The sequence below is a fragment of the Camelus dromedarius genome, chromosome 23, assembly GCF_036321535.1.
Source record: "Camelus dromedarius isolate mCamDro1 chromosome 23, mCamDro1.pat, whole genome shotgun sequence".
NCBI classification, from domain to species: domain Eukaryota; kingdom Metazoa; phylum Chordata; class Mammalia; order Artiodactyla; family Camelidae; genus Camelus; species Camelus dromedarius.
Genome location: NC_087458.1, coordinates 4035730 through 4050391, shown reverse-complemented (window position 1 = coordinate 4050391; position 14662 = coordinate 4035730). Strand labels below are relative to the sequence as shown.

General features: G+C 32.8%; 2 protein-coding genes across 7 annotated transcripts in view; both read left to right on the top strand.

The window, feature by feature from the left end:
- Positions 1 to 9041, top strand: part of HORMAD1 (HORMA domain containing 1) — a 20036-nt gene extending 10995 nt beyond the window's left edge. The window contains exons 11-18 of one of the 5 annotated variants that reach the window (XM_064477729.1): positions 1028 to 1287; positions 2666 to 2732; positions 2812 to 2888; positions 3629 to 3712; positions 5492 to 5563; positions 6781 to 6936; positions 8078 to 8246; positions 8905 to 9041. In XM_064477729.1, coding sequence (XP_064333799.1) covers positions 1028 to 1287; positions 2666 to 2732; positions 2812 to 2888; positions 3629 to 3712; positions 5492 to 5563; positions 6781 to 6861 — 641 coding nt within the window. In that variant the 3' untranslated portion in view covers positions 6862 to 6936; positions 8078 to 8246; positions 8905 to 9041. Of the gene's footprint in view, positions 1 to 1027; positions 1288 to 2665; positions 2733 to 2811; positions 2889 to 3628; positions 3713 to 5491; positions 5564 to 6780; positions 7923 to 8077; positions 8448 to 8904 lie in introns of those variants that run through there. The other 4 variants (XM_064477728.1, XM_064477730.1, XM_064477731.1 and 1 more) reach the window with 4 other exon arrangements.
- GOLPH3L (golgi phosphoprotein 3 like) overlaps positions 8308 to 14662 on the top strand; it is a 23192-nt gene continuing 16837 nt past the window's right edge. The window contains exons 1-2 of one of the 2 annotated variants that reach the window (XM_010996733.3): positions 8308 to 8447; positions 10294 to 10488. In XM_010996733.3, coding sequence (XP_010995035.1) covers positions 10306 to 10488 — 183 coding nt within the window. In that variant the 5' untranslated portion in view covers positions 8308 to 8447; positions 10294 to 10305. Of the gene's footprint in view, positions 8448 to 9612; positions 9745 to 10293; positions 10489 to 14662 lie in introns of those variants that run through there. The other variant, XM_064477736.1, reaches the window with a different exon arrangement.

Here is a 14662-nt window from a genome sequence, read left to right as displayed (position 1 = left end):
CAACTTCTCCAGTGATATGAACATTTACATGTGAAGTTCAGTATCATTCATAATTAAAAAGTGAAGCAGTGAGATACCATTTTTCTCTTACCAGATCTGTAAAACTTGTAAACTCACTATTGACAAGGGTGTGAGGGGAAGCAGGCAGTTTTATACACTCTTGAGGAAATGTATATGGGTGCCATAAACATTTTAAAAGGACAGTTTTGCAGTATCAAAATTTTAAGTGCACATTCTCTTTAATCCAGAAATTCTATAGCTAGAAAAGTATCTTGGGAATATACTTAGACAAATATGCAAGGTTATATGTTTATAAAGATTTTCATTATTGCATTGGTTAAACTAGGAACAAACTGGAAACAACCCTGACAGTCTTTCATTGGAGAACTGATAAATAAATTATAGTGCATCTATGTAATATAATGCTTGTGCTAGCTGTTTAAAAGAATGTGCTGATAAATTAAGTTATCCAAGAAATATTAAAAACAGATTGAAAAGTGATGTTAAGAACAGCTTGGTACAGAATAGTATGATCTCATTTGTGTTTTAAAATTATATATATATATATATATATATATTATATATATATATATATATTATATATATATATATTTTTTTTACATGCATAATGTCTTCTAGAAGAACGTAAAGCAGAGACAATAATAACTTATACTTACTGAATACGTGTTCTGTGCCAGTTCTGTTCTGAGCATTTTACAGACTTTAATACCCACAATGACGCTGTGAGGTCGATACTAGTATTTTCTCCATCTGACGGATGAGGAAACCGAATCCAGGATGATAAGTAGTTTCCTCAAGACCACACAGCCAATCAAGTGTAGGGGAAAAAGATTACCTTTAAGGAATAAGATAAGAACTTAGAGATAGTAGGAGAATGATTTTTACTTTTTATTATATTCCCTTCTATACTATTTGAAATTTCTTCAGTCTGCATATATTTTTTATAATAATTGTTATATTTTCTTCAGTTTCGTGAACAGCACAGTATATACTTACTTTTCTGCAGTTACACCCCCAGATTACCAGCCTCCTGGTTTTAAGGATGGTGATTGTGAAGGAGTGATATTTGAAGGGGAGCCTATGTACTTAAATGTGGGAGAAGTCCCAACAGCTTTTCACACCTTCAAAATAAAAGTGACCACTGAGAAAGAACGAATGGAAAATATTGATTCAACTATATTATCACCAAAACAGTTAAAAACACCACTTCAAAAAATTCTCATGGACAAAGATGATCTAGAAGATGAACAGGAGCACTATACAAGTGTAAGCACATTTAAAAAGCTATGAAGTGCAATAGTAACCAATGTTTGATTCAGTTCTGAGGTCTGTAATAGCCCTCAGTAGTATTTGTATAAATACTTAGTATAATCATAAGCTCCAGTTTGGAAGAGACCTTAAAGAAGGTATAGGCTTGTGGTTTTAAAACTTTTTACCTGGGTGCAAACAACATTATTCTTAGAAATTTAAACACACAAATATTCTGAATGAAGAAGGGAATGACCCTGGAGGCCCAGCCACTCACCACCTCACCTACCCTCACAGTGGACTCTGAGGAAACCCCCTAGCCTAGAGCATAATTTGAAAATCACTGAACTACTCCAGTCCCCCAGCTAATGCTGGAATCTTTTCTAGAACACCCTACTTGGAGCTCACGTAAGCCTGTGCTTGAATTTCTTCAGGGCCTGGCAAGTCAGTGTCTGGAAGCAGCCTGGAAGTTCCTGGAAGGGAGGAAAGATGTCTTAATCATCTTTATAATCCTCCTGTGCCTAGCACTTAGATTTACATAATGCATTCTCAGTATTGGTTGAATGAGTGAATGAGTTGAAGTATTAAATAAAGCTTTTTTTGTTGTAGCCTCACTCCCAAAAAATCTTTCATCATTTACATGATTGTTCTTTAATCTCATCTTTGTTTTCTCTTGTCTCATTTTATTCTAAATTATGACCATAAATTCTTATGTATAGATACTATTCTGATTTAGGTTCTGTGGCCACATCTTTAAAAACAGAAAATTCAATTTTCAATCAATTCAGTCAAAGAAGAAGAAATCTTTTTTCTAAAACCTAAATCCCAGTCTTGCTTTATAAACAAATATGTCTGGGATTTATGTAGCATTCTTTAAAATATTCAAAACTCTTTGACATATGTTACAAAGGGAATAATATCATAAAGTAGACAGTAAGCCTTTGCTTTTCTGCCATACGTACTCAGCCTATCCTTCCTTAACTCCCTGAAGATGGGTTGAGTCATATTCAAAGTGTGTCCTAACAACTATACAGAAATTCCAGAGCTGTAGAATTGGTAGCTTGTTGTGTGAACATGTCTTATTCAGTGCCCTCGAATAATAGTAATATCTAAGCATTCTTAGAACCATCATACATTTTTGATAAAGCTCTACATTTTATCATTTGCCTTAAAGCAATCCTGCAAAGTAAAGAAAAATAGGATTTTCTACTTTGGATAAATAAGTTGCCTTGTTATATTAATTAAAGGACCACATGATTTCTAGCAAGCATTAAGGTCATTGTAGTGTTATGTAATATTTAATGTTTACATAAAACAAATTTGTTCATAAATACTTCTACCCAGTTGTTTCAATTTCTTTTTGAAATGTGTCTTTTTCCTTCATATAATTATGTAGGATGATTTTGACACTGAAACTAAAGTAGGAAAGCAGAAAAAAAACCCTGGATCTTCTGAACTTGGAGGTAAGAAGTTAATGAAAATGTAAATTAATTAATTTACTTTGAATTCAGTTTTATACCATTTTAACTTTTTTTTTTCTAGAACAAAGTTTAGTTTGTGATGAAGATGAAATTATGAGGTCTAAAGAAAGTCCAGATCTTTCAATTTCTCATTCTCAGGTATAAACTTGAGAGTTCTATCTCACTTTTAACTTGATTTTTTTCAAAAGACTTTGCTGCTTATATGCTTATTTGTTACCTCTCAGATTTTCTTATATTCTAAGGATTTTTTAAGAAGAAAATTAGGCATTAAGAATGGTTACTAACAAAATCTGGGAATTATATTTGAAAAGTTTTAAGTATACTACAGGTTGATTTGTTTAGTAGTCAACCTAAATACTGTTCACAGACTCAGAATTTCAAAGCTAAGCAGAATCTTAAGCAATTATTAACTCCACCATCCTTTGCATTTACAAATGGAGTATAGGACGTGTTTTTGTTGCTTGGAAAGAACATGTTTAATTTTGTTTTCTATATACAGTAAAATCCTGAAGCAACATTTAGATAAAATCAACATGAAAATAATGGGACTGATGATTGATTGTCTACCTTCCTTTGTACATGTCTTCTCCAGTGGGAGTGGGCTGAAGTTCTTATCTTCTGGAAAAGTGGTACCTAGAGATAATTTGGGACTTTCTCAGTTCAATGAATGGTCAGTTATGTACAGTGTCAGTTTCACTACCTTTACCTTTGCACTTTTTGTAACAGTAAGAACCAATTCAAAATTACTGGTTTTCATTAATTCAACATAGCAAGGCCCTAAATTTTATGTGATTGAATTTTTTAACTCCATTATTGTGTTATAAAAAACTTTTATATTATTATTTTATGTGGTTTTGTGTATTTATTTTCTTTTTTAGGTTGAGCGGTTAGTCAGTAAAACATCTGAACTTGATGTGTCTGAAAGCAAAACAAGAAGTGGAAAAATATTTCAGAATAAAATGGTAAGCATCTCCTTAGATTTGTTTTCCATTCTAACCTTGTAATTTTCCCCCATAATTCTGTTTATTTTGCTTTTAATACTTCGTTTATTAGGCCAACATTTAGTAAGCACCTTTTATGTGTCAGGTACTTTACTAGGTGCTATAGATAAAAACATGAATAATGCTTCCTACTCTTAGCTGAAAGTCTGGTAATTGAAAGTCCACAAGTAGGGCCATGATAGCAATCTGAATAGGCTACATAGAGGCACAAAGGAAGGAATGGTTAATTTTACTGAGGGTACATTAGAGAGGGGTCTCCAAGAAAGGCTTTGAGAAGTGACACTATCATCCAGACTCCCTAGGAAATTTCCTAGAATGCCAAAGTTCCCATGATCTATCTTGTAAATGGATTATCTTATTAATAAGACATTAAATATGAATGTCTATATATATACATATATATAGATCTTGCATAAATTGAATCTCAAATTTTTTTAAAAAATCCACTGCTTCGTTTTAATTTTTGGTATGACTTGTACTAAATAGAAATTTGCATTTTATTTTAGACTTTTAAGTTATTCTCAAAGGTTCAGAGGTAGAGAAAAAGCTTTTTGTAAAATGTGTAAAATATTATATCTTGGATTATATTCATTAGGAAACAAATAGCACACTCTAACAGTGGTGTGCTGGAGCGTTTCTTTCTAAATCTTCATTCAGTGACATCCAACTTGGACATGATGAAAGTATTCATAGCATGGAAATCAGCAAATGTCTCAACTCAGGATTTGTTTCTCCCAGAGAATGGGTTGTTGAACATTTACCAGCACACCACTGATGACAGTGCCATTTTTAGATGCTCTTTTTTCCTACATTCTCAGTGTGAAGTTGGAACTGGCAGAAGGCAGCTTCGAACTAGTGTGTTGATGAAAATGAGAGATAAAAGAAGTTCAAAAATTACTACCTCCAGCAGCAAAATGCTCTTCCTAGGCAGCTTCTATTTAGATTGAGTATCCTTTAGTATTCTTTATTCCACAAAAATACTCCTGATTTTGAGAACAATGACTGAGTTATGGTTAGAAAAGGACAAGGAATGAAAATGCTGAATAATATTTAATAACACTAAGGAAGTTACCATTGAAAAGTACACTTCAGGCATCGGAAAATAAGTGTGTCCTTTTAGAGACTAGCAATATGACAGCTAATAATTTGTCATCATCCAATATTCATTTTAAAAACTGCATATATAGCATTATTAACAATAGCCAAAAGGTGGGGAAAACCTAAGTGTTCATAACAGGTGAATAGATAAACAAAATGTAGTATATCAATACAGTAGATCATTATTATTCAGCCATAAAAAGGAATGAAGTACCAATACATGCTACAACTTGGATGAATCTTGAAAACATTATGCTAAGTAAAAGAAGCCAGTCACAAAAGTCCACATATTACATGGTGCCATTTATATGAAAGTCCAGAATAGAGATTTCTATAGAGACAGAAAGTCTTAATGCTGGTGGGAGGATGGAGGAATAGGAGAGTCATAGCTGTAAGGGTATAAGATTTCTTTTTGGAGGATGAAAGTGTTCTAAAATTGACTGTGGTGATGGTTGCACAACTCTGAATATACTTAGAATCATTGAATTGTACACTCTTAAATGGATAAATCTATGGTATCTGAATTATATCTCAGTAGAGTTGGTTTTTCTTTTAAAACTGCGTATAGTTGTGTATGGTTGAAAAATATGTTGGTTGTTCTTTGAAAAATAACCAGTTAGTAATAATTATATCTTTGTGGAGGCTAATGGAAATCAACAAGTAAAATCTTCTAAGGAAAATCGGAAGAGAAGTCAACTTCAATCTGGGAAAACAGTAAGTCTTACTATAACACATAGGCTGAATATAATGGCAAGTATCAGAATATCATTACTATAGATTAAATTTAAAATGATAAATGTGATAATATTCCTGGATATACCTCAGAACTCTGATATCCAAATCTTGTTTAAATATATTTGAGTCTAAAAAAGGGGGTGATTTTAAAATGAAATATGCTATGTTGGTTTATTAATTTTTCCATATAAACATTTACTGTCTTATTCTATGAATGATTTGACTTTATTGGAGGAAATAATAAAATAAAAATCAGTGTCAGGAAAAAATATGAATAGAGAAAATGAGAGTACAAGAATATTCAAGCCATTTTATTCATATAGCATTAAAATTGGACCACAGATTTGATCTGAGCTTTCTAGAGATCAAAACTAAAGTAGAAACAAGATGGTACCAAATCCACGTGTTCCCTAAAAGTATAGAATCTCTTCCTAGTACCGTAAGAGAAAGAAAATTTTTCCTGACTTAAATCCTGTAACAGTTATTTTATATTTGGAAACTTATTTTACCAAATCAGATAGTGTATTTGTCATTTCTGAGATAAATATTTATATTTGTAACAAGAATTTTTAGTATTATTAGTAGGTTAAAATTACACAACTGAAAACTTAAGACTATTTTTTCTGCAAAAACATAATCCAATTTGTATCATTAGTGAGTTTTTACCAGAAAAATAAAAGTTCAATAACTTAGAATCTTGTTAGCAATTTTCCTAATTCATCCTCCCATTCATTGAAGTGTGCATTGAATGTCTAATATTATCAGGCACTGCAAGCACCAGCAATACAAAAACAAAACGGGATTTAAATTTTACATGATGCCTAAGTGTGGTGTTTCTCTGTTTGCAGCTCATTTTTTAATCTTTCTCCCCTCCATCCCCCCAAAATACTTTACTATTTTGAGGACATAATGTTAAATCTATCTTTTTAACTACTCCAACAACCCTAATGAAAACCTTGTATTTTGCAAGGATATGCTTTCAGCAGCCCTTAGGAGATATAAATATGTCAATAATAAAATTTACGCTACTTTTAAAGAACCCAGTTATCCTATCCTAGTAGGAAATAGTATGCTAGGTAAAATTTTTTAAAAGAAAGGAGGAAGGAAGAAAGGAACCTGAAAGACATGAAAAAGATCTAAAATTAGACATTTAAACTGGAAAGTATCTATCCTTAGCAGTTGTTTTCTTTTGACAGGTCCGTCGTCAGTTTGATTCTTCTAGTCAAGAGTCAGTGCCAAAAAGAAGAAAGTTTAGAGCACCAAAGGAACGTATATAAAAAAATTTTTTTTCTGCATGTTTGCAAAGTTCTTCACAACATTTAAACTAAAGGACACTGTATTACTATTTTAAGGTGTGTTTGCCCTACCTCTGAAAACTTATATGTAGTTTTAAGCAGTTAGTACACTGAAATGAATTCTTAGCTGACTATCATATTGTGATCTTTAATTTTATATGAGACAAATTCAAGAGAACTTTTGAATAAAAACAAAAGTACCAGTGTCATAATTTATTCTTTTAATTATCTACTCAATATTGATCCATCTTCCATTTTGGTGGACATTTCCTTTAAACATATATTAAGTTTTAAAGCCCTCTAAAGCAGTTTTTTGAAATAAATGTTTATTTTGGTATTAAATTTTGATAGAAATTCACTTTTTACTTATGTTAAAACTATACAATTTAGCTGTTTGTCATGTTGTTATTAAAAGTGTTCTTCAGTACTTTGACATAGTATATTAACATGATAATATATAATGTACAATTAAAAATTGGTGCTATCCCTTTTTTAACATTTTTTACTAAAAGACAAAATGACTGATTTTAAAGTCTGGCATTTTTGGCAGCATAAATAAAATACTGCTCAGCTTCTAAACTCTTTCATGGCTTCTACTTTTTATTTAATTAGCAGAAAATGTTTAGACACTAATTTTGAGATTTTAGCAGATGTCACTTTGCACACTTCCTAGAACTTTTTGAGTAGTACTGTGAAAGATATGCTTTTAATGAAAAACCTGGGATCTGGTTCCAGATTTGATTATTTCCTGTGCTTTAGAAAAGGAAGGCTTAAAACTTGGTCTGTTGCAATTTCAGCTGCCAGAGTCTAAAAACAAACATTTTTATGGGCTTGCTAGTAACAAGCACTAACAGAGAATGTTAGTATGAATGCTGTGGTAGAGATGTGCCTATCCTGTTTCATGTAAACCAAATAAACATCCACAAACTGACCTAAATCAGGTTTTTCTCGAACAGGAAAGTTAGGGATAAGCTACTTGTCGAAAACAACCAATGTTTATGTATTCTTAGCTTCATTGGATATCAACCCATTCCACCTTATTGTCCCAGTGTACTCTGCTACAGTAACACACCTGCTACACTGAGCTTGACCAGCGGAAACCTTTGTTGATCGGCAGCTGGTGATAGCACACTGAACGCTTTGATTGGCCGATTCAGTGGGGATGGGGAGCGTAGCCCTCTTTCCTCTCTCTATGAAGGTTCCTTCATTGGATTGACCAGCTGTCAGGTTGAACCCAAACCGGCCTCCTTTTGGTGGTGTTTGTCTGGATCGCAACAATAGCCGGGGGGAGAGCCTCCCCTCGTAAGCTCCGATTGGCTGAGCTCAACCTTGGAGGTTCCTGATTGGTCCAATAAAGAAACACCAAGGTAGGTTGCCTAGTGATCCTGAGAGAGCTGATGTGTTATTCCTTCTCTGCAACGAAGATCAGGAAGTTTGTTCTCTCTGCGTGGCTGAGAAGTTTTTCACCTACTAGGACGGGGTGTGGGGTGGGAGTGGGGACAGGTGTCCCCCTGAAATAGAGCGCAAGCTGCAGCCTGCGTCTGGCCGTAACCCAGAAGTAACGTCAGGTAAGCAATTGGGGACATGTATTTCCTAAGGTACAAAAAAAAAAAAAAAAAAAAGACTCCAATTCTTTTATTTTACGGGGAGAGGGAGGTTTTTATTTATTTAATTTGGGGGCCATTGGGTTCGGTTTTTTTTAAATAGGATTTTTAACTAGTAAATGTCCAGGGGCAATTAGTTCCTCAAAGAAAATTTCCTTTAATTTTTTTGCCCATTTAAAGTTTCTTGGATTGGATTAGGAAATAAGCCCTATTCACAGTGCCAGACAGGGTTAGTGCCCTTAAGCGTTTGTTTCATGGTTCACTTCCTCCTTTACTCTTCTTCCTGCCTCCCACCAAGAATTATTCGAAACATAGCCTTGTACAAAGAATCTTTTGTAAGTCACTTCATTTGTATTTATATTTTAAATGTTCACATGCGTTTCTGAGTATTCATTTTAATCAGTATATATTTATCGAGCAGTTACAACGTTAAAGACATTGTGCTAGTTGCTATGGAGAATATAAAAACCCAAGAAGACAATATCCCTGCCCTCAAGAAGTTTACAATTGAGAGACAGCCATACCAAAAGAAAGACTATAATAAATTCTGTAAAGGAAGTAAGTATAAATAAAGTTGTGTGAAAGTACAGCTGAGGGAGAGACCTATTCTGGCCATGGGACATATGGGTAATGGAGAAGCAGATTCAGTAAAGGCTTTACAGTGGGTCTTCAATAGGCCTTTGAAGAATGGGAAGAATTTAGAGAGAAAGGGGAAAAGGAGAGAACTCCAGCATGTACAGGGGAGCAATGGTGGAAGGCAAGGGACATGGTTGAGAAATGGTTTGTTAACAGTACATACTTGGGAGTAATGAGAAGTATTGCTAGAAGGTAGAATGGGATTCAGTCACAGAGGCTCTTAAGTGCATTCTTTTGATCTTGAAAAAGCTATTCTTTTAAATAATTGCTGATTTAAGATATTTATTATATTTCATCTTAAAACTGGCATTTAGATTTATTTAAAGCATGCTAACTTTAAACTGTCACAGATGATAGTGCAGTTTCTCTTGATTGTGAATTTTTATAACAACTGAAGTGCATGGTATAAAAGGGCATGCTCTTTTTTGTTGTTTTTTTTTTTTTTTTTGTAATTGAGAAAAAGTTTGCTAATCTTTTAACATTCTCTTGCCAGTACTTTTTGTTGGCAGCTGTTTGTGTATTTGCAAGATGACCAGCCTAGGGATAGAGATGAAAGTTTTCTAGCTAAATGGAATTACTACACATGATCTTCTGAGTGTTGTTCTCTAGACTGGTGATCTCCAAAGTGAGTGCATGAGATGAGTCATTAGGGGTTGGGAAGAAAATACTAGAACATGTATTTCTATTTAGTTTTCCTTAATGTTTTTTTGGACTGCTTTTGTGCATGTTTTATAATGTACCATTGAATGTTTATAGAAATTACATATAAATTATATGCTCTTTGGAGCTGGATGCTGATAATTTTTTGCTGTTTGATATTATTTAACTTGGGGAGAATCCATTTTGTGAAAGAAGAGTCATAATGATGGACAGTCCCTCCTGGGTTATAGGTTATGCACAAGAAATCAACAGGTTTAACAAATGATCATTTATATTGATCTTTAGAATTACTGATTTGATTTCTTGTCATTTCCTTCTGTAGATTCAAGCTGTTGTACTTGGAAAAAAATATTGTGTTATCCACCTAATTTTTTCTGGTCATTACTCCTTCCTTTCTCTCTCTTAAGTTTGTAAATATTTCTTATCTGTATCCATTTTTAGTATGCATGTGTGAATATCTATATGTTCATTTACATTAGCACACATATAGATATTTTTTCATCACCCCCTCCAGAAAGAGGTGAGAATGACCACTTTAACTCACCGAGCCCGTCGCTCTGAAGTAGGGAAGAACTCTGAAAAGAAGGTGGAAAGTGAGGAAGACACTAATCAAGGGAGAATTCAAGACAATGAGGACCCTGGAGACTCTAAGGATATCCGCCTCACCCTTATGGAAGAAGTATTGCTCCTGGGACTAAAAGATAAAGAGGTAATGCATTTGGGTTTGCTAGGCTGTCTCAAAGACTAAGTATTGAAATGTTTTTAGGAAGTGATCTGATAAAATATTTTCACTATTGCTAAGTTGACCTTAGAATTGTGCTTCAGCCATCTAGGGGATGGTGGAGTTAGGGAGAATGGCTGATACTTAGAGGGTAAAATCCAGAAGTATAATTACTTGAAGTATAATTTGATTACAAAATTACTTCAAAATTTTAGAGGATATAACACAGTGTAAAGTTTTTGTACTTGGTAGTTTCCCAAGTTATATTGGTGGTGAAATAACCTCTTTTTAAACTAAGAGTTTCCACACTTTGAAGTCTTCTTGAGCTTTGGGGAGAAAAGTCTTTTAAATGAAAAGAGAAGGAACATGTATGATTAACCATCTTACAAAAATAAACAGTGGGTAGTTCTCTTATGATATAGTAAAATAACTTTTATTCTATCCTCTGTATCTTTAGAAGTTAAATATCAACAATTGATGAGGACTATTTTAGAAAATGTTTTAAAATTAATTACAGCTTTTCTTTTCTTTCTAATTTTTCCCTTATTGATAGAACATTTATTTTATGATAATATTAGTCTTGAGATAGCAAGTCTTGTGAGACAACCAAGTATTTTCTTGGCTTTTCTACTAGTTGTATACATTATCCTTCATTTGTAATTTAATTATTTATTTTGCCTTTAATATCATATTTTAAACAATCTACTTCCTGTTCAAGAAGACTTTGGTAAATTTTAGAAGGTATATTTATTATAGGCCTGTTTCGAAAACTTATCAAATTTAGTGTTACTTTCTATTAAAAAAAAACTACTAAATTTGGCTTTGATAATTGTCCTAAGATAGAAATGAATTGGCTTCTTTCATCTAGTAACATGTCTTCTTTTCTACTTTGATTCCTTAACTTGAGAATACCCTTGTTTCTTAGACTTTACCTTTTATTTTCTTTATCACTTTTCCCTTCTCTGTTTTTTTATCATGTCAAATTACCAACCTGAACAAAAATTACAAGACTTGTTATAGCCTGTGTATTGTTAAAACTAATAGAGGCATACCCATCTGTACTTGGCCAAGACACAAATGTGTCAGAAAATCTTGCCTGGAAGTATATTTTCCTGTTTGCTGAGGAAGTTGGTGAGGCTCTGGTTTTGTTTAAGTCAAATAAATGAAAAAGCAAAACTGATTCTCCAAGAGAAGTTCAGAGTAGGCTTAAAGATTAGGTGATGTAAATACTGTTTTGAGATGTTTACACAGTGCCTAAAATATTCACTGACTGAAGAAGAAGAGCATATTAGAACTAAAAAGCTGTTTGGTTTGTTTTAGTTTTGAATAGGAATGATTAATTTCCTGCTGAACCTAGATACTAGAATTTTTGCCTCTGTTCTGTACAAAAACTTCTTTTAAATTTGTCTTTGTGTGTTTCTAAATTTATAATAGTTAATACAGACTTAAGTAAATAGAATAAAAAAAAAAAAGGAACTTATTTAGAGCTATGACCATTGTGGGTACTCAACATATTGGTGAGATACTGTATGAAGATGGGCAGATAATAGCAACTTCTTGAGTTGTCCTAATTTTATTTTGAGATAGTTGATAAATTAAGCTTTAAGCTTTCAGTTGGCTTAGGAAGAACAAGAAATGATAAATCGTTAGTTCTAAATAAATGAGAGGTCAAACCTTCTGATATATTAAAGTAGTAATAGTTACTCCAAAATGCCAGTTACATAAGTATTTCTAAATATATTATGTTGATTTCTAGATCAACTTATTTTTCTCTTATCTTGCAAACTACTTATGGATTTATTTAATCAATATTTAATGTGATTGGGAACACCCATTACATGCTTAGCATTATACAAATACTAAGTTAAATATAAAATAGTATAATATATGGCCCCTGTCCTCAAGAAACATGCATTCTAGCTGGGGAAACAAGATATACATCTTTTTAAAAGTTAAGTAACCCAAAGCTCCATCAACAGCAGAATGGATAAAATGAATTGTTTATTTATTTAAATTAGTATAAATATATTTTCTATAGAATGAAAATGGACTTTGTTAAAGACATGCATGGTTCTCATATAATGTTCAGTAAAGGAAGCTAGATACCAAAGAATACATATTGTATGATCACATGTATATAAAATTCAGAAAACTAAACTATGGTGTTTGAAGTTGCATATTTAGGTGGTAAAACTATAAAGAAAAGCAAGAAAGGGATTACTATATTTGTTAGGATAGTAGTTACCTTTTTGTGAGGGGTAGGGGAGTGTTAATGATTTTTTTTAAAAAGAGCGTGAAGGTGCTTTCTGGGTGCTGTTTTCTGTTTCTCTGGGGGAAGTTTCATGGATATTCACTTAGGAATAATTCATTGAGTTTTCCACTTTTGTGCACTCTTCTGTGTGCACATTATATTTTACAATTCAAAAGATTTTTAAAGAAGTAAACAGCAACTAACGTAAGTAGAATGGAACACATTCTGGATGAGTGAGCAGAAGTTTCATGAGCTTGATGAATGTGGGAGATAATTGAGTTCCAGTATGACTGAAGTCGGTGGTGTTCTTAGAAAACAATGAGATTCAAAATTGGCAAATTAGACTCAGATCAGAGTAGGAATGATTTTGAGTGCCAGGCAAGACTTTTAGACTCTTTTCTTTAAGTAACAGGATCAAGCCTAAAGAAAACAGCAGCATCCATTTCATTTTTGTGTCCAAATTAAAGACTTAATGATATTTTTTTGCTCTATGTTCTTTTTGAGTATATGTTTTGCAATGTATGTAATTTCTTGTTTTTATATGGTTTGAGATTTGTGACATGTCAGAAAAATTCCTAAATGTTAAATTTTGCATCCCAAAGTCCCCACATTAATTTTTGCTGAAGATATCCATAAAATTTTCTGTGTAGAACCAATGGTATAATTTTTCAGAAATTATTTGTTTTAAAAAAATGTAAGGAGAAAATAACATAAAGAGACTAATATTTCAAGATTGTAGGTATAGAAAAGAATGACATTAGATCACATAGTCAAATTGTGAAATATTACTGTCATCCTTTCTTAAGATTCTTCTGAGGAGTAGCTGCCACAAACTGGTTTAAAAATACTAAACTTCATTTCTTGTGAAAATATTCAAGAAATTTAAATATATGTTGAAGAGTCTAACCTTTAAAGTACATTTAAAATTAGATGTTACCTCAATTCAATAACACTGACCTCAACTGAGAAAATTAAACTTGAGCACCAGCCTGAACCAAATAAAATAGATTTCCTGTTGAAATCAAGATCCTATTTGTCATTATTGCCTTTGTTAAGAGTTTTGATGTAGATATTATTATTGACTCATTGACAGCTAATATTTTAATTGCTAGTATATTTAAAACTTCTCCTTTTTGAGACTCTTTGTTATTAAATTAAGTTACTTGTAAGAGGAATGAACCTACGAATGTTTTTGACTTTTGGCTACGATCTTTTGAATTTGTGGAGGGTGTCTTTTAACCTTCTTCCCTTCCTTACAGAGCTTTCTCTTAGTAATGCCATTTATTGAGTACTTACTATGCACTGTGACATAAAAGCTTTAAACCATATCTTTCATGTCACTGGAGTAAAAATTGACAAGAAGTATTATTCATTGGTACTGTGGAAATATATTGTCATTCATTTGTTTAGTCACCAAAAATTTATTGAATGTTTCATATATGTCATGTGCTGGATATTGAAAGAGAACAAAAACAACAGTCCCTGCTTTTGAGATCATTTACAGTCTAGTGGCTTCTCCTAGTGATGGGAGAGGTTGAGAGGGGGATCAGGAAAGTCAGACCATTGCAGTATATTGTGATATATGCATAACTATGTTCTAGATACCGAAGGAGCAGAGAGGAAAGACACCTGACTCGGATGGGTGGTGGAAAGCAGGATGTTGGAAAGGGAAGGAGGAGAGATATTGGGAAAGACTTCTGGCTAGTGATAACTCTTAACCTGGATTCTGAAGATGAACAAGAGTTAGACTGCGAAGAGAGACAGTTTCTAGGAAAAAAGAACAACAGCTGGATGTTTGTAATAATTTCAGTGATTTGCAACTGCAGTAACCACAGATATTAGAAATCATCCCATCTCCTTTAAATGAACTCAGATGTTTTGAAACTAAAGTACCAGAGCTGGACATCCAGT